We start from the raw sequence: 19723 nt of genomic DNA on the forward strand, positions 1-19723 counted from the left end.
TAAACTACTTCATGTGGTGTTACTATGACCGATTGTTTCACTCTTCACAAGTCAGTCATAGCAGACCCAAATATAGCAGAAATAGATTTTCAGCCTTCTGTACAGAGGACAAAAAACAGGTTATTATAGCTGATTTTTCATGCATGAGAGGATAGTTTTATATTGCTCCCTCATTTCCATTCCAAAGTTTAAAAATCACACAAAGTTGAAAAAACAACTGGATATAAGGCGGGCGGTCCTCTACCAGAGGCCTGGGAGCTTGAGTGTCCGCAGATCCATCTTTGCTGTTCCAGGACTGCGCTCTTCTGGACAGAGATCTCGGATGTTGTTTCCTGGGGTCTGGTGGAGCCACTCCTAGCTTGGGAGTCACTGCACCGAGCGCTCCGATTACCACTGGGACCACCGTTACCTTCACCCTCCACATCTTCTCGAGTTCTTCTCTGAGCCCTTAATACTTCTCGTGTTCCTTCTTCCTGATGTTGCTGTCATATTGCTACATCTATCACTATGGCCGTCTTTCTCTGCTTGTCCACCACTTTTCTTTCCGGCCATCCCCATTTGTCTGTCTGTATCTGGAAATCCCACAGGATCTTAGCTCGGTCATTCTCCACCACCCTAGGGGGGCATCTTCCATTTCAACCTCAGGACTTTCAGGCCATACAGATGTTCCTGTATACTATTCCGGCTTGGTAATGGCATTCCATGTATTCACTTCCTGCTAGCATCTTACACCCTGCTGTTATCTGCTGGATTGTCTCAGGGGCATCTTTACACAGCCTGCACCTGATCACGGCGTAGGTGTTGATAGCCCGGATCTTGTTCTTACCGGTCAGCTGACTCCTCAGGACTTGCCTGACCCTCTGCCAGTACTTGGTGGTTGCAGCTTTCCTAGCAGCCTCTCCACTGTTTCCATTTGGTTGTAGGATTCCCAAATACTTGTAGCTGTCCTCGATGTTTGCAGTGTTGCCCTCTGGTAGTGCATCAGTGAATCGATGTCTCATTCACTCATACAGCTTGATGTTATCCATGTAGAAGATGGGCTGACAATTGCTCCGTTCTGTAGTCGGTATCCGTAGCCAGTCTTGTCAATGATCTCACTGAGAGGGTTCAGGCCTATGCAGAACAGCAGTGGGGACAGAGCATCTCCTTAGTAGATCCCACACTTTATGGTAACATGCTATTGGCTTGAAGTAGGCCTCCAGTGTTGTACGCCACATCCCCATTGAGTTCCTGTTGATCTTGTACAATTCTAGGCAGTCCAGGATCCAGGCGTGGGGCATTGAGTCATAGGCCTTCTTGTAGTTAATCCAGGCAGTGCACAGGTTGGTGAGCCTGGTCTTGCAGTCTTGGGCGACTGTTTCGTCCACCAGTAGCTGGTGTTTCACTCCTCCGGTATACTTGCCAAGTCATTTCTGTGCCCCGCTCATGTTAGCCACTGTGATGGCCGACAGGAGCTTCCATGTGGTAGTTGGAGATATATATTGAAATATTTAGCTGCCGTGGAATCACAATGTATAAAGTTATTGTAGCACATGTATCAGTGTTTTGACTGTTTTTCCTTTACAGACTTGTTCTTTAAATATTTAACTGTAACAAATTAACATCAACTTTATACCTAAACAACAACAAAAAAATGAAGAGATGCAGTAATTTACATATTTTAATGAAAATAAACATAAACATTGGCATTTTAACAGTGTATGGTCTTTATCTTTTACAAAATATCTTATAAATATTACAATACACACATTTCCTTCACTTGTGCAGTGGAAGTATTTGAGCTCAGCTTCCTCATACAAATAATATTTACCTTAGTTGCAAATCAATTCAATGCAACACGTCTTAACTAGTCTCGCCTTTTATTTCAACTGTGTTGGATCATTAAATGTATTTATGCAAAAGTAGCAACAAAAATATTTCTGTGGCTTTAACTTATGTGACGCCTCGACTGCAACGCTGCTGAACTGCTGCGTGCTTCGTCTGTGTTGTCAACAAAAATTACAATTTTTTTTAAGTTAACAGAGAACTTAGAAGGTAAAAAAGGTAAATATAAACAAAAACAAACACTTGGTAAATATTTCCCTTTACAGCACCGCAGTGCTCAAAGAATAATAAAATGATAGTAAGCACTCAAACTAAATACAAAATGTTAATGTGACATTTAAATAACAGTGACAGGTAAAAAATTTTATTGTGGCACAGAGGTAAACGAACGGAGGAAGAGGAGGATGACAGAATAAAAGCTGCATAGAGTCAATATCACAAATCTCTAATGTAGAGAAGATGATTTTGGAAGCTCGCGTGCCGTTTCTACTCTCAAGCGGATTCTTATCTTTAAGTTGACCGAAGTTTTGAACATTTTTCTGACTTTATCAGTGCTGCTGTTTACTACATCCTGTTAGGTACGTATGAAGAATTGAAGGATTCTTCCTCACTGTCTGTAAAACATCATGTAACACACGTCTTTACTGGAGCAGTCCAACGTCTGATTGCTTCATCAGCAAATTATACATCTTAATGCTTTTGCTGGTTAAACTCAATGAGCAGACTGATTTTATTTGGGTCGTTTGTCACAGTGAACGTCACATTGGTTCCATGTTAGTCTAAGTTGACTCCAGGCTCATGTGTGAAATAACTCTTCATATAAAAATAAACACATTTAACCCTCACTTGATGCTACTCCAGTGTTGTTTACATCCTGTTTGTAAATTAATTAAAATATGATGGATTGAAATGTAAAATGTAAAAACCTCAAAGATTTCAAATTGAATTAACAAGCAGCATTCACTGCTTCTTCTTTGTTACACTGGCTGTGCAGTCTGTCTGCCCACAGCTCTTCACATGTGTACTAAACACATGCACGGCTGCAGTCACACACCTCACTTACACATGATATTAACACGAAGCCTCTGGGATCAGATCAGTCTTATTAGAAAATAACATTTACGGGTGAACACAGTCTTAAAAGCACATGAACTGCGAGTTAGAAAGACAAACTTTGGCTAATTCAGGACAACAAGAGCTACGGTAGGAGCAGATAAAGTTTTAGGCTTTTCCAAAAACCAAACGGATCGTATCCAAACTCTTTGGGGTCTTATAGCAGAACCCTGGTCCAAACTCATTCGGCTCTCCTGCTCTGACATCTATAAAACTCAAGTCATAAACACACGAAGGAAAATAAGATGAGTGGAAGAACGTGGAAATCTCAGGATGAACAATCATGTTTCCAACATTATCTGGTGAGAGGATAAAACACCTGCAGGTTCAAAGGAGACACGATTCTTCATCCACAGGATTATTAGTAATAAATTATTATCAGGCAGTTTTTAAATACACATCATTACAATAAGTTACTTTAAATGTAGAAAAATATTATATACTGTTGTTACTTGGTGATAAAATAAAGTCTGAGGACTGTGATGCTAAAAGGCAAAGTGCAAAAACAACTGAGGCTCAACAGGAAGTGTTTCTGAAGCCTCCTTTCAACAAAGGCTGGAAAAGGGACATGAAGTCCACATGAATGAGTCTCCTATAAATCTTCCACTGGTGTCCTGACACCAGACTTCAACAGACGTCCTGTTGGAGGCCTCAGTTTGGTTAAATATCTCCCTTTACGATACAATGAAAAGAAAACTACTGAGCGATGTGTGTTTCTAAGGTATTTCATAAGCAGAAACTCAGGAACTGCAGTTTTAAAAGTGCAGAAAAAGGAAGTCGGTAGCCACAGCGAGTTCCTGCTGTTAACATCATGAATGTGTTTGCGCTTCACTTTAAACAGATGCTCAAGTTTCAGTTTCCAGAAATATCTGTGCTAAAAATGTAAATGATCATTGCAGAACTGCAACTTTTAAGTATCTGTTAATGCTCCGTGTTTAGTGTGACAGACACATTCTGATGTCCTTTCTGTAAACTGCAGCCTTACAGTCAGCGCTTCATGTTTCTTCCTATTATTAACCAGGTCAGTGTCGTCTGTGGTTTTCAGTTGTGTTGCTGCTCGTTTCAGATAATGCAGCCCATGAACATCCAGCGCGTGCAAAAGATAAACTGTTTTCCTTTCTGACACGTTTTATTCCAAAAACCGGAGCGAATGCAAAAACTGCAATCGTCAGAGTGAGACAGCCTTTAACTGCAGTCCATAACAAACAGAAGCAAAGCAGCTGGAGACGAGTGAGCATCACAGCAGCGTTTGTCTCATATGTTATAGAGGCTCTGTGTACCAACACTAACCCCCATCACAGCTTCGTTTAAAAGGACGTCTGCACTCTCTGAACGGCATGAAGTCAAAATAGAGATCGCTGCATGTAAAGCTGGCAACACAGAAACGGAGAGACTGAGAGCAAATATCCTGATTACAGGGCAGGATAAACCTTACAAAAGAAACACAGGCTGAAGCAAAAGCAGCCACATGTTCAGGCTTGGAAAATTTTGACTTCATGAAATAAATGTATTGCATGAAGTCATGAGGATAAGGATAAAGCAGAAGCAACCAGAAAAGAAACCACACTGCTGCTCTTTTTAAAAACAGAACTCGCAGCCTTTTTCAGTCACTGGCAGCGTCCTCGTAACGGTTTGTATCTGAGCTACAGTCGCTGAAAACACTCAGCACTATTTTCAGGCGTAAAAATATGATTATCTGATGCATGATGCATGTGTGTCAGTGTTACTCGTAATATTTCTAATAAAGCTAAAATAAAGAACCTAAAAAACAGAGTTTAGAGAAAGGCTTTTTCAGAGTCAGACAGTTCTGGTTTTGTTCAAAGAAAATTTCTCCCTCTGTCTTTTTTTTTTTTCATCTTTTGTTTTTGGTTTTTCAAGGTGCACAGTCTGTTTTTCTTTTTCTTTTTACATGTACATTTTTGCACATTTTTGAAACCCACAGTTATGATGGCCTACACTATAAAAATAATGCTGGAGGAAGAAAACCTGAATTTTCCTGATTTTGATTTGACCTCCAGTGATTGAACCGTCAGTCACAGTGTGTGATCACTTTGGTTTTTCACGGAGGAGAGGAAGGAAACTTTTTCCTCTGCAGTGACGTCTTTGAGCCGTTTGCTGCCACGACAGCGTGGCTGAAGTCTGATGTAGTGCGCAGGAAGGAGGAGGATGATTTCTGGGTGGCGTCTGAGCCTTTGAGCCAGGCATCATGAGGACTGATCCGTCACAGTGCTGGAGCTCGAAGGTGCTGAGGTTCTCTGCAGAGGCGGAGAAGCGTGCTGCAGTGCTGCTGAGCCAGGCACTGCTATACCTGCTGCTGCTGCACCAACCGTCTGAAATGTGGCATGACTTTGCTCTCTGGGAGGTAGAGCGCCATCTCCAGGGCGACCAGGATGGTGAACTCGAATGATATGAGCTCCCTCCTGCTGATCCTGAAACGCTCCTCCAGCTTCTGCAGGAACAAACCAGCACGTGAGAGAGAACAAATACTTTCTGATGACACAAACCGCTTCATGTCTGACTCCACGTCTGTGGGAGTTTTAAATCTTGAAACTAAAATAAACATAGTATCTTTTGACATTTTTATACTGCCCGTTCTTTTTAACTAAACTTCTGTGAAAAAGTATTTACCCTGTTTCCTGATTTCTTGCTTTTTCTTTTTTTTTTTTTTTTTAATTTATTAGCCAAAAAGAACCCAATTAAATAAAAACTGCAGTTTTTAAATAATTATTTTAATCTATTGAGGGTTCTTGGCAGCAAGAATTGCAATTGAGTGTTTGCAATAACTGCCAACGAGTCCTTCACCTTCAAACTTCAAAACTTTCATTTTTTTATTTTTAGCCGCTCAGAGACGGGTTTGCTGGTGTGTTTCTGATTATTGTCCTGCTGCATAAGTGTGCTTGAGCTTCAGGGCATGAACTGATAGCCTGACAGATTTCATGGTTCTATCAATTATCACGAGTCTTCCACGTCCTGAAGCGGCAAAGCAGCCCCAGAGCTTCCACACTACCACCACCATGTTTGATTGCTGGTTTGATGTTCTCTCTTTCTGAAATGCTTTGTTACTTTTTGACGGGACTCGGCTCTTTCAGAGAGTTCAGCTTTTGTCCACAGAACATTTCCCTCAAAGTCGTGGGAATCATCAAGATGTTGTTTGGCAAATGTGTGATGAGTGTGATTTTTGGTCACAGTGGTTTCCTCTGACCAATGGCCATGCCATGACCTCTGACCTTAACTGAGGCAAGTGAAGCCTGCAGTTCTTTAGATGTTGTTCTAAGGTCTTTTGTCACCTCCTGGATGAGTTGTTCATGTGTTCTTGGAGTATTTTTGGTCGGCCGGCCACTCCTGAGAACTGCCCACAGCTTTCTCCATTTGTGGGTATTCATACTCTCCACATGCCTGAGAAATGGCTTCGTAATCCTTTCGTTGATAGATGTCAGCGACTGTTAAAATCACAGTTCTAAACCCTTTTCCAACTTCACTGTTTCTTTAGATCGTGGTACGATGCGTCGCTTTATGAGATCTTTTCATTTGTTTCACTTTGTCAGATAACTTCTATTTTAGTGATTTCTTGATTAAACATGTATAACAGTAATAAGGCCCGAGTGCGTTTAGTGTAACTGAACCCAGCTTTATAAAAACTGTCATTAATCACATTTAATAATTTAACAAGGGGGGAATTACTCTTTCACACAGGGCCAGGTATGTAAAGAAATGTAATCACCAGTTTAGTTACTCAGGTTATCTTTGCCTTTTTTTTGATTTTCTGAAAAATAAAGTGTAACAAATGAGCATAAAGAAATAAAGAAATGAAAGAAATCAGGAAAAGGACAAATAGTTTTTCACAGCTCTGTATTTGTAATCAGTGTTTCATTAGATATGATAAATGAGGTAAAACTAAAAAGATCCATAACTCCATAAAAACTAAAGAAATGTGCAACGATCGTCTGCTTGGTGGTGACGTGCAGGGTTTTTGTTTTGGTGGTCGCAGAACTGAAACAATTAAAATCAATATTTTTGAGCCATGACAAAAGTGAATATGCAGCATAAACACAGTACAGTGATAACGCAGGACTCAATCAGACCTCAGGGATTCTCTCCTGCATGGTCTCAACACACGACTATAAAGGACATTAACAGCCTCTAGTCCTGCAGCTCGAACACTCAGCAGGTCGTTTTCCACCTGCTCAGGTAGAAAAGCCTCAGAGGCTGAGCAAGAGGAACATGATCTGACTCACAAGGCAGATTTTTTCACTGACACTCTGTGTGTGTGTGTTTGTATTACATACGTCAATTAGATGTTTGACTTCCTGTTTCTTGAGGTCACTGCTGATCTTAGCTGCCAATAGGATGCATGCAGCTGAGACCAACTTCCTGTGAACAACATCAACAGTTACGTAACTGACAGGACATCAGGCCACAGAGTAAAAGCAGAGTAACAATGTAACAATGCAGACTGCTCGCTCTCTGGACAACATTTATTCTTAAAAGAATTATTGTCTTAGTTTGTAGTTTGTTTGAAATAATGTATCAAGTCTTTATCAGGTGTTTTCTTTGCGTTAACAATCAGTTTCTAATTATAAGACTTGTTGTCAGTTTTTGACTGAATCAGTCATCAGTTAGATCTTAAAGACCTTGAGTTGGATGTAAACATACTCTATAAAATAACTATAAATGTCACTGTGATGATGCACACACTTCAATAATAATTTTCCAGGCAGTTAACAGAGACAGGAGCTTTCCTTCATGTGGTTTATGGGACAGTGAGGACTTGAAGTTCAGTGCATCACAATCAAAGAATACAAACCATCAGCAACAGTGAAAAGTTTTTGCTTATTGAAAATAAACACAAGGGGGAGCCACTTCCACACCTCACACTGTGGACTCCACACAGAAAACTGCAGCACATCCACCTTTTAAGCTATGAAACAAATCTTGTTTTACGTTTTCTAACAGGAACACAATGTGATGAAGTCTTGAACCAATCAGATTTTCGACCTGAGACTAATTATGGTGCAGAATCACTTATAATAACAATAAACAGAGCTAAACAGTCACACATGATCCATAGTCGTCATTAACCAACATTTCAAGCAGAGTGTGAAGCCTATGAACGAAGCAGAAACCGATGACGAGCTGTTTACATGTGGACGAGATTCGAACAAACCTGTTCTGCTTGTTGAGGCGCCCCTGCAGCACCAGCTTTTCAAAGTAGACGTATGCCATCGCGAGGGTGACGGGCTGCAGGCCGCAGTCCTCCCCGACTATTCTCATCTCTCTCTTTAGGCTGAAAAAGAAATAAAGCATGTTCTAATTTTTTAATACTCCCTTTTCACATATCTGTGTAGGTTCTTAGTCATCCAGGTCATGGTAATCTAAGGAGCGACTGGACTGCTTTAAGTTTCTTTAAGATGTTTCATGTCTCATCCCATGAGCTCCTTCAGCTCTAAGACCAAGTGGTGATCCAGTCGGCCCTTTTCACATTACTGTGCTGAAATCCTTTCATCGGCAGAAATGAGAAACGTTACCTTCGGATTTTGCTGAGGGTGAGTTTAATGTGAGGAAACTTCTCCTTAAAAGTCTCGTTCATATCTTTCTTCAGATCAGACGGTTTGACATATTCTATAACTGTCGTCTGCAGGATAAAAGAACAGAGAGAAAAAGAGCAAAAGAAAATGAACCAAACCAGAACAATAAGGAGCGGAAGAATGCATAAACAGAGCACAGAACACATTTAACTGTAAGCAGAGACAATGAGAAGTCAAACAGTTGTCAGTGAATGTAAATAATCTGATGAGGACGTAAACACCGACGGGTAAATATTTCTTTCTGTGACTCATTGTTGCAAAGATGGCACTATTTCTCACGCAGGGAAACTCATTCATGCTTTAGTTTACAGTCTTTCCAGGTATTGTGATGACAGTTCGCAGGAGTATCCAATAACCTCATCAAATCTGTTCCAAAACAGCTGCACTGACTTTACACACTAAATAAAAGTCAAACTCTCCTGCTGATTATTTTTAAATCTAACAACGACGCAGGCTTTGGTTCCACTGAGTCGGTCCGTCTCTGTGTCTGTCCTGTTATGGACACATCACCTGGTCACTGTGTAGCCAAAACACAGTCTCAAGCTTCTTTAAGCAGTTAAGAAAATGGATTGATGGCTCAATACTTTGACGTATTAGATCACATTGATCTTATAGAAATCCAATATTGCCACACAGCATTCCTGCTTTTTCACTAATAGCCTCAAACACCCAAAGGCAGCTCTGCTCTCTCTCCAGTGGGTTTGTTTTATTTTGCAAACTTAAGAGGGCTCCTTTAACCACATGTTGCATGTTTACAACTTTCATTATTTAAATGGCACACAACTCAACTGCTGACCTTTCACCTGCAAAACTTAAGTGAAGAAACAGACACACTTTTCCATGAAACAGCTTTAAAGTCACCAGCATTAAGAGGTGACAGTGAAGAGCTGCAGGTTCCTCAACAGTTTCTTTACAGCTCAACTCAGTTTAGACCTTAATCCTGATATTTAGTCACATACATGCTCATGTCAACACTTCCAAGGCCTAATTTAATGGAGAGAAGCCTGCGAGATAATCCTGGTAGACAGCCTGATCTAAACCTTATCATATGCAGGTAACATGCACCGTTTCCATGTATCACATCGAACTGGTGTGGGTGGGGGGTGTTTTGTAGTTTAGGCGACATTGACAGTAGGTGGTGAAATCACACTGTGTAATACTAACACACACACACACACACACACACACACTTGCTCACAGTAAGCTCAGTGAAAAGCAGCTCACCTCAGCTGTAATCGTCTCATGAATTAAACACTGTGATACAGTGTGTGTGTGTACCTGTTTAGACATCTTTGTGGGACCAAAAATCTGAATATTATTATATTTGTGGGGACCAACAGTCACTTATGAGGACAAAAGTGCCGTCATCACGAGTTTGAAGGCATTTCTCAGGCTCAAAATGTGGTCTTAGTGTCAGGGTTACAATTAGGTTCTGGTTAGGTTTAGGCTGAGGGTCAGGATTAGGCCGTCATTTTTGATGGTTAGGGTGAGCGACTAGGGAATGCATTATGTCAATGAGATGTCCTCACTAAGACATCAAAACGAGAATGTGTGTGTTTGTCTATAGAGGGATCAAACTGAGCCGCAGCCTCTAGGACAGTGAAAAAGAAAAGAGCATGTGTACTCTGATTACTCGTAGTTCTCGGAGATTTACAATCATCTGTTTTATTCACCCCGTTTGTCTCTCCTTCGGTTTTATTCCTGTTTATTAGAACATGAGAAATTAAAATTGGGGTTCAATGTGATCAATTTACACTTTTAATCTCCCCGAAGCACAGATGTTATTGTCTGACTCAACATTATAATTAAAACGTGTAAAACAAAATAAAAAAATAGCCAAATACAGACATCCTGCCAGTCACCAGAGATTAGTGAGTATCTGACTTGGATGATGCATTAATTCATGTGATGACATTAAACGGATTAGATACCACCTACTGGTGTGATCAGCTCAGTTTTTACTGAACCTGCTATTCATATGAGTCACACACCAGTGAGCCAAAAACACTATGACCCTGTACATGGTGAATAAGGTGGATCATTTCTCATCAGTGTTGTTGTCACCACTATAAGACAGTAAGTGCAAAGCTGAGAGTTGCAGTCATCCTAAAAACAGCAGCAGGGGCAGGTGTAAAGTCACGGGTGTTACAGTTAGATGAGTCTGAGTCAGAGCCGCCCCGAAACATCGAGGCTCGTTGGGCGCTCCCCGTGAGCTGACGATTACCTTCAAACAGTCATCTGAGATCGGACCAACAGTGAAACACCAAGAGGGTGTTGGAGGATGTGTTGGAATAACAGTGGCTCCAAATCTTACAGGACTAATAGGATCTGCTCTTAATGTCTTGGAGCCTCCACACATCCTGCTGAATCCCTGCTGTGGCAGGTCGGAGCTTGTTTTGGTGGTACAAGAAGCACCGAGAGCAAATTAGATCAAAGTGGTCGTGTTGTTTTGGCTGTCGTTATGATGAACTCTTTTAATTAATTTAGAAACCACAGCTCTTTAATAGCTCACATGTGTTTCAGTAAGATTTCTGATCGTGTTCAGAGAGGTGCTGGACCCAGCTGAAATCTGATTGGCCCCCGTGATGCGCCACCCCGTCACTAATCACTGGACGGAGTGTGCAGGACTTCACTGGTTGGATCTTTACAGATGCATAAACATCACAGACATCAAACACTTGTGGTAAGCATGATGCTGATGTCGATTTCATGGGGGAGGGCTGGTGATGACAGGAAAGATTACAATGTTTACAAGTTCAAAGAAGCGTATTTATAAGATGGAAATTGGTAATCAGTATAAGTCTGATGGGACTTGAACGTAGCATGAGCGTGCTGCGATGCACAGACAGCTCAACAGTGGTGCTTAGCATTTCATCAGCCACAAAGCTTCATGACAAGGTGCTTTTCTGGACTTTAGTTTGTGTTAACCTCTGAATCTGAGAATGGGTGCTTATTTCAAGCATTAGTTAGCAGCTAGTTCACAACTATACTGGGATTAAACTAGCATCTTGTGAGTGCAGTTACAAACATTTTTTATTGTATTTTCTTTCATATTCATTCACATTTTAAATCTTATTTACAGAACTGAACCATCCAGATATAAACTCAGGAGTTACAAACAAGAGGTGTGCTCAACCCTGAAACAGAGTCTGAATCTGAATGGAAGTCCCCCAATGCCAAAGCTTTCAGTGCAGATCTCCTGAGATTTGAACTTTTCTTTTTCATGTATTGTTTTTGTTACTAAACTTGATTTATTTAACTCAACATTAACATTTTTGGTCAACAGACTGATGCAAGCTACAAATATTAGACCTAATAAGAGCAGCTCCTCAGAATAAGCCCATATTAGATCCGTTCTTGTTATCAGGCAAAAAAAATTTGGGAATGCTGCCTCTAAATCGCTGCCATACCAGGCCGCAGCTTTATGATGAAGGCTGTTAATCCTGATGATGCAGAAGAAAGAAAATCTGATTTAGATTAAGGCTGGAGGCTCCGAATTCAGTTACTGCCAAAATGACTGTTTAAAATCTGTCTTGCTGAGGTCACTTAAACCCAAAAATGTGCTTATTTTTAGAACTTTGATAAGATAACACACAAACACAGCCTAGTAAGGGCTACAGCACCAGGTTCGCAGTGCTACAGACTCCAAAGTGTATTAGTTTACTAAAACCATCTGTCCTCTCACAAAGCTCATTAAAGGTGTCAAACAGCCTGCGGAGCTCTGGACGTGGACGTGGTGTGAAGGAGACGCACAGCTGTCAGCGATTTGCTCCGTGTGGGCGTCCTCGAAAATAAACAACTGTATTTCAAACCATCTGCAGTGTTTTCTTACCATGTAAGAGGCGAAGATCAGCACTCGTTTGTGTTTGCCGCAGGGCCACTGGGGGTCACTGAGCAGGTTGGGGTCATAATCCATCACATCCTCCACACCTGGACAACAATACACATCGATTCAGAAATAATGTCAAAAGAGCAAAACCGAGGTGAGGAGAGTAACACGAGGTGTCATCAACAAGTTCTCTGACTCACAACAAAAACATTTAGTGCATCTAAGCACGATCTGTCTGCAGACAGTTAAGGAAAAGAGAATTTTATCCATTTTCCTGTTTCTCTGACCAAGTCCTGATAATTTGTCTTTGAGGGAAAGGGAAACCTCTTTGATGCAACATTACCAGCTTGAAATTTGGCTCCTGTCCTACTCCAGCTCACTCCTTTGTGCACCTCTTAACTGCTTTCAGCTCAACCACTACTTTTTTTTAACCCCCAGGACATCTGCCCTTCTGCCATGAACCTCACAGAGTCTACAGACATCAACTTTAGACTGACAGGGCCCCACTCGGTGATCAGCATTGGTGACAACAGTTAGGTTCACGTAAAGAGGTGTTAAATGTTAAATGTCCCAGGATGTCAGTGCAGAGCTCTACTACAACATCCTGAGACATTTAACATTCGTTTCAAACCGTTAAGGCAGAGGTGTCGAACTTAGTTTAGTTCACGGGACACGGGAGTTGATTTTAAGAGGGCCATTATTGCACAAAAACTTATAAAAGAAAATTTATTAAACTGTTAACAGAGTTTATGCACAGTTTGCAGACATTCACATTCAGAAAAATCTCAGTTTTTCCTCATTCAGTCAGTGTAAAGTCATTACAAACAAACTGTACCATTAGAAAGTTACAGAAACCCATCAGCATGGCTCCTGGGGTTTAACCACCTTATTCTGGTTCTTTATCAGTGAAAGTGTTAAAACAACTACACTTATGGCAAGATTGATTGAGCTGCAATACAGTGCTTCCTGTTGAAAAGTCTAAATTGTTTGTCCTTCATCTTAGCAAGTCTGAACTCTACAAAGTCACCCAGCTGGCTGGCTTCAAACTCCTGGGCATGTGTGCACATTTGGCATCCCAACTATGGCACAGAGTATTGTGCTTTTTTGGGGCTATGCCAAACACATTGCTCCCTAACAACCTCCCGATCATCAGAATTCAAAGAGATTTTTGTCCTCTTTCCCCAAAATGAAATTGCAGTGGTGGAGATCCAGCACATGACCTCCGCTGTGCAGGTTCTAGTGATCGAAAAAGAGCTTACTGGGTGCGATCTGAAAATGGCAGCAGCACCAAAATCTATCATTCTGACATCTGCAGAGATTGTCTTGTTTTTTTCCCTCTGGAATCAAAAGACAAAATGGATTTGAGAACCACCTGTGAACTTTACCAAGCCTTCATCTGCTTTCATATTGTGGCCTAAAGAGCATTTCATCATCCAATCACCATTTCATCCATTTAGTGTTTGTTGGCCCTCTGCTGCCACCAACTGTGAAGGCGTCCAGGCTTTCTTTCATAGTGCTACCAGTGGTCCAAGCATCTATGCACAGGTACAAGAGCAGCTCTGTACTAATCGACAGCTAAAAACATTATGCCATTTATAACTCTGAGTAAACGAGTCTTTGGTGTTTCTGTCAGTACTTAACAATCATATCAGTCTTAAGAGCTGCGAGTCTAAAGAAAAACGTCACCAGAGGACTAAAAATATCGAACCTGCTGCGCACGGCCTCGCGCTCACACACAGCTGTATTGTGTTAATGAAAGGTTGTGGATTAGAAAGAGGGGTTTAGAGGCTAATTCAGGGCTCTGTCACTGTGGATGTGTGTGTTTACAGACACAGGATGTGAGGACACGCTCATACACATGTGTTTAAAATATAAAGAGGATGATGCTCCAGCACAGCTGCAGCAGCTCTCGTTTGCTCTCTTCATCCCAGCATCCTGTGTTTGTTTTCTCTTCCTCACGTTACATCCTTCTTTAGCATTTCAATCCAGAAATGTTTGAGCAGTTACAGTTCAGCCTCTTTTCTGAAATCTCAGAATTCAAGGAAACAGATCAGTCATACCGCTCAGAGTCCTAATGCACCATGACTGTGTTGTTTCACAGTTTGAACCATAAACAGACGGTGTTTTTGTTGTTCCCTTTAACATGATAAAATCCTTTAACAGCGTCTGTGGCTTGATGTCAGTAATTATCTACATTACATCTAATAAATGGTGAAATTTTTAACAGTTTTAAACTGTTGTTAGAAAAAAAGAATCATTATTATTTTTAGGAGACGTGCACGCTGTGACTGAGCTCGGTTCCATTTCTTACCCAGATCCAGTCCCACGGTGCTGCTCAGCCGGCTGGGCGGGTAGCTCCTGCCCGGAATGCTGTGTGTGCTCCTGGAAACGGGAATCTGCAGCGTCAGGTCGCTGGCAGACGACGGCTTCTGCCTCACCAGCGCGTTAGTGGGGTACAGGAACTGTGCGTATGACACAGACTGACACAGAAAGAGAAAGATTTTTTTAACTGAGCTCTGACCACAAGAAACTGTTTTGGATCATAAAAGCATCCATGAGAAGTAGGTCCACATTTTCTACCCTGCCATAGGTGTCCAGGTGAAAACCCTCTAGCCCCGGCAGCATTTCCAGGGTGGTAGAGATGTTTCCAGACGAGTGTCTCCTCCTGGGGTGATTTAACGAAGGATCACTGGAGAAAAAAAGGCATCAAGAAAAGAAAGAGAGCGAGAATTATTGATAAAATGTTGGTAAACAGCCTGCCTGTAAACACACAGCAGACGGCTGCACTGTCATACAGTAGGAATATTTGGTTCCCAGTTCTTCCGACTCGTGTCCTAGCTGAAACCAGTCCAAACATCTGCTGCATCTGGAGCAGAAACCCCTCAGTGCAGCTGGTTTACCTACAGGAAATTAAATTAAGGACAACAGCAATAAAAGATTCACAACACCATAAAACAGATTCAGAAGTTAGCAGCAGCTTCAGTTTGCCACAAGCCATCAGCTAGCATCGTGAAGAAACCGCTCGAGCGTTTCAGACGGGTCACGCTGTGGTTTGTTTCTCTAATAATCACAGTTCAGCCTCGTGTCGCTCCGAGACACGACAGACACTGAAAATGAATCGATGAATTCATCATTTATGAGCAGTTCATCACAGCCTGAGCACAACTGAAATTACACAAAAATACAACTTTGTTTTGCAATTATCACTTTTTTACTGCAGACTTAATTTCAAACTGATGGATTTTTATGATTTATAGAAAATGAATCCAAATAAATTTCTTTCTGGAACCGCTACAACAAAACATCTTTATTCACACTGAAAAACCTACCTCATTAAATATAATCTTACTCTTTGTGTAATACTAGATGTACACAGTATACGACTTACACCCTTTCACTGTACATACCAGTTCATTTCACAGGTTTAATTCTTTCCTTTTCCTTATATGATCTGACTGTACTTTAACCTCAGAGTTGTATATGATCCACCCAGCGCAGTCTTCATTTCATAGTGATTGTGTGCTTTCCAGATGCTACACCTAATTCCCCGACTTCCTGGATTTAGTTTTTTATATTTTAACATGTCCCACAGACAACCACCTGCGTGACAGGAGCCATGCGGTGCCTCCCTCCTCCTCTGCAGAATCGCACGTTGGCTTGAATAAGATTTCAAACTAAACAGATAATCGTTTACGGGATGAAGGACACAAAAATGCTGAAACTCTGAAGTATAACACGTTGCTTTTTACAAACTAATTTAAAAAAAACAACATTGATTGAATTAAAATGGTTGATATTTAATATATTTTCCATTGATTTTTTCTTAACTAATTTGTTTGTAATTTCAGTAAGTTTCTTCTGGCACCATCTGAAACAATCTATAAATGTTCTGACTATTTATATCTTATTGCTGCAGGCACTGCTAAATAAGCATTAGTCAGCTTTTGCTTCACAGGCGTTTGCTAGAAGGGTCAAAAAGGTCAGCGATCACCATGACGCCATGCACTGAGCTTCACAGCTTTTACCATCAGCTGCTTGTAAAAATGTGAGTTTTGAGCTCACTTCCGGGTGAAAATTACTCATTCTGCCTCATAGCATATGGTGTGTGTGTGTGTGTGTGTGTGTGTGTGTGTGTGTGTGTGTGTGTGTGTGTGTGTGTGTGTCCAACACAGAAACTAGAGGGAACTGAGAATGTGTTCATGATAATAGCTGCATACATTACATGTGCGCATGGTGCGAGTGTGACATGACACAACATGCACTAAGACTTCTCAGAATTTCAGCTGAGAGAAAAACGTGTGTTTGTGTGAACACAAAGAAAAGGATGACTTGTCTATTGGAGAGAACAGCATTATTGTTGTTTCCATTATTGTTTCTTCTTGTCGTTACTGTGAGATGTTTGTGTGTGATCGTGGTGTTTGTATGAGTCATCAGCCACTCAGACCTAAGGTCAGGTCAGAGGGCTCTGATGCACATGGGAAAAAATCATCCCCCCTCCGAACAAACGGCTCTTCTCCCTCATACTCCTCTGCATCATCCCCTCTTCTACTCTCATGTCCCTTTGTCTCACAATGAAGAAACGAGACCTCAGCTACTTCTACTTCCCTACCTCTACTTCTCGTAAGTGTCCAAGCTTTGTTCCCTCTAGTGATTTTCTGGGCCCCTTGTGCATTTCCTAGAAACTTGTGTATTCATTTTCTTTGTTGCTGTGCAGGATGAACCAGCAGTGTATGGGAACAGCTGAAAAGCTCACGTTTCTTCATGTTTAAAAGTCCATCTAATAAAGGTCTCGGATTTTTGAGAGCTGCAGGACAAACATTTCCTTTCACTCCACTTGGTTCACTCTCTTAGTTACGGCGCTGCCTGCTTCCTGCCTAGTGAACAGCGACAGGGGTAGTTACTGGTCTAAACCTCTGCTTGGGCTAAATCTCTGAAAACTTTTTATTCACATGCTTCTAAATTCATTTGATGGTCTGCACGAATCTATTTTTGCGAGTGAAACCTCCACGCTGTTGAGGCCATCACCAGCATCACCTGCCAGTAGAACAGCCTCTTTATCTCAGCAACCTCAAACATTTCCTTTCATGTGAAAACAGCTACTGGCAGGATGAAGATAACTATATATAAGGGTTTCCTTCAGCCAGCTTGCTTCAGGTGAACTTAGGCCAGCGATGACCAATTCAGTAAATAACAGTTTTAAATAAGCCAGCAGTGTTTAAATCAACTTTCCACAAATACTTTTTCCCCCTGCCATCAGCCCATTGGTTATGTCGAACCCTGTTTCTTGATTTCATCATGAGAGGCAGAAGGTGGGAGTACATAAGCAGATGTGTCTGTACGGATTACCTGAGGTAGAAGCTCTCTCCGTAGGGAAGAACAGAAAAGGCAGCACACAGAGACCTCTTAGCACAGATGAGCACGATTCTGAAACACAAACAAAAACACACATCGGTGGTTATCGTGTTTTGACTTCTGTCCAGCTGAATTACTTTTCTCCATCTGAGGCATTTTGCTGACTAAACACACACAAAAACAGACAAAGTTTCAAAATGAAGACGCTAACTCTGCATCTTTGTGGTGAAATGAAGATAAAGCTAAATCCCAGGGTAAATTTAAGGATTGAAAGTTTAAAGGATCATATCGCTCCTCAGCATGGCGTAATATTTACTCACCGTTAAAGAGCAAAACACACAAATGCACACTTGACACCAACTTAATTGAGTTAAAGGCTCCAGCTGCACCCTTACCCTCAATTCTGCTCAACTACGACATGATATAATAGAGTTTCATTATGGAGAACACAGTGTGTGCGTGCACGTGCATGTCCGTGTTTGTTTTTTTATTGCAGCTCCTCTGAGTATAAACCCATCTGGAGCAGAGACTACAGCTTGCTGGCCTGGTTTTGGTCTCAAGAGGAAAATGTTTGCAGTCATTATATTTGGCTCAGGAACCAAGAGACTAAAAGATTATGTTTTCACACATAGTGAATAAACACACTTAGCTCAGAGCTGAACAGATAATTGTCCAACATGCAGCTTCTCGGTCAGTTAGAACAACTTTGTCTGTCAAGGCAACACAAGGTCAGCGTTTCAAGGTCTCCGAGTAACTGAAGCAAATGTTCCCAATTTAGCCAAGGCACGAATCGGCTCTATAGTTCATCAGGATGCTGGCAGACCGAGCAGTAAATTTATCAAAGTAGTTATATAACCTGGATTAAACAATATTGGCCAGCCAGCAGCAAAGAGTCGAGCACGTACACACATACACACACATAGCCACATGCTAGCATGTCATTAGCCCATTGCCAGAATAAACTGTTGGGGGGGGTACCATGAACACATTTGTAGTAACAAACTTAATCATACATTTAAATCACCTTCATCAACATGGATATTTTGAAAAAGACAACAAAGACAAAGAGGCTAAAGCTATCCAGACTAAAGCTAACCAGACCTTGGTATGAGCAAAGGATCAAAGCAGTTATGACGAAAATTTTGGAAACATATGAAAAGAGAAAAGGGTAGATGTTCTATTGTATGATGAATTTATAAACATACTGGAGAATAACATAAGTGTCTGATTTATCTTGTTATATAAATCTGCTGCACCTACTTTTCTTTGGTAAGAGAGTGCAATCATTTTCAGTTAATTACTCTCCAGTAGCAGAGCCCTTTATTTTCAGCTGTTTAATCGAGAGAAGATCCTGTAACTTAGTGCAGTTTGGGGGAAGCTGTGAAGTTTAATCATTTATTTTTATTATGACCGTAATATTTAGCATAGAAGAGAAGTTGAGGTTTTTTACTCAATGCTGCCAGTTAGTTCTTAAAAAGAAAATCAGGATCTGCAAAAATCAATATCAGCTGGTCTTTAATTGGCCAGTGAAATTGCAATTGGTGCATCCTTAGTTTAGCTGCTTACAGGCCGCTTCCAAGACTGCGTTTCAATTGTTTTTTTGGTAGCTGTGATTGGTGATTGGTAGCTGGCCAATCACATTCTTGGTTACTGCTTCAGCCAAGGTGTAGACAGTGGATAAAAGTTTACTTATCCGTAAGATTTAATGTGATGTCACCCCACCCTTTGCAGATATAACAGCTTCAGTTCTTCTGGGAAGGCTTTAGGAACGTTTAGGAGTGTTTATGGGAATTTTTGACCATTCTTGCAGAAGCGCATTTGTGAGATCCGACAGGGATGTTGGACGAAGAAGCCTGGCTCACAGTCTCTGCTCTAATAGGTGTTTATCGGGTTGAGTTCAGGACTCTGTGCAGGCGAGTCAACTTCTTCCACACCAAACTCGCCCATGTCTTTATGGACCTTGCTTTGTGCACTGGTGTGCAGTTGGAACAGGAAGGGTCCCCAAACTGTTTCAACAAAG

The 19723-nt window shown here is 41.3% G+C and overlaps 1 protein-coding gene across 2 annotated transcripts in view; it reads right to left on the reverse strand.

Moving 5' to 3' along the window:
- Positions 1-3944: 3944 nt before the first annotated feature.
- The window catches only part of LOC120727981 (CDK5 and ABL1 enzyme substrate 2-like), a 45169-nt gene continuing 29390 nt past the window's right edge, over positions 3945-19723 (reverse strand). For both annotated transcript variants that reach the window (XM_040022602.1, XM_040022603.1), the window contains exons 3-10: positions 17698-17775; positions 14932-15040; positions 14663-14831; positions 12355-12452; positions 8463-8569; positions 8102-8221; positions 7224-7308; positions 3945-5386 (exon numbers count right to left, since the gene is read on the reverse strand). In XM_040022602.1, the coding sequence (XP_039878536.1) occupies positions 5240-5386; positions 7224-7308; positions 8102-8221; positions 8463-8569; positions 12355-12452; positions 14663-14831; positions 14932-15040; positions 17698-17775 (913 nt within the window). In that variant the 3' untranslated portion in view covers positions 3945-5239. The remainder of the gene's footprint in view (positions 5387-7223; positions 7309-8101; positions 8222-8462; positions 8570-12354; positions 12453-14662; positions 14832-14931; positions 15041-17697; positions 17776-19723) is intronic.

The sequence above is a fragment of the Simochromis diagramma genome, unplaced genomic scaffold, assembly GCF_900408965.1.
Source record: "Simochromis diagramma unplaced genomic scaffold, fSimDia1.1 OVJJ01000308.1, whole genome shotgun sequence".
NCBI classification, from domain to species: Eukaryota; Metazoa; Chordata; class Actinopteri; order Cichliformes; family Cichlidae; genus Simochromis; species Simochromis diagramma.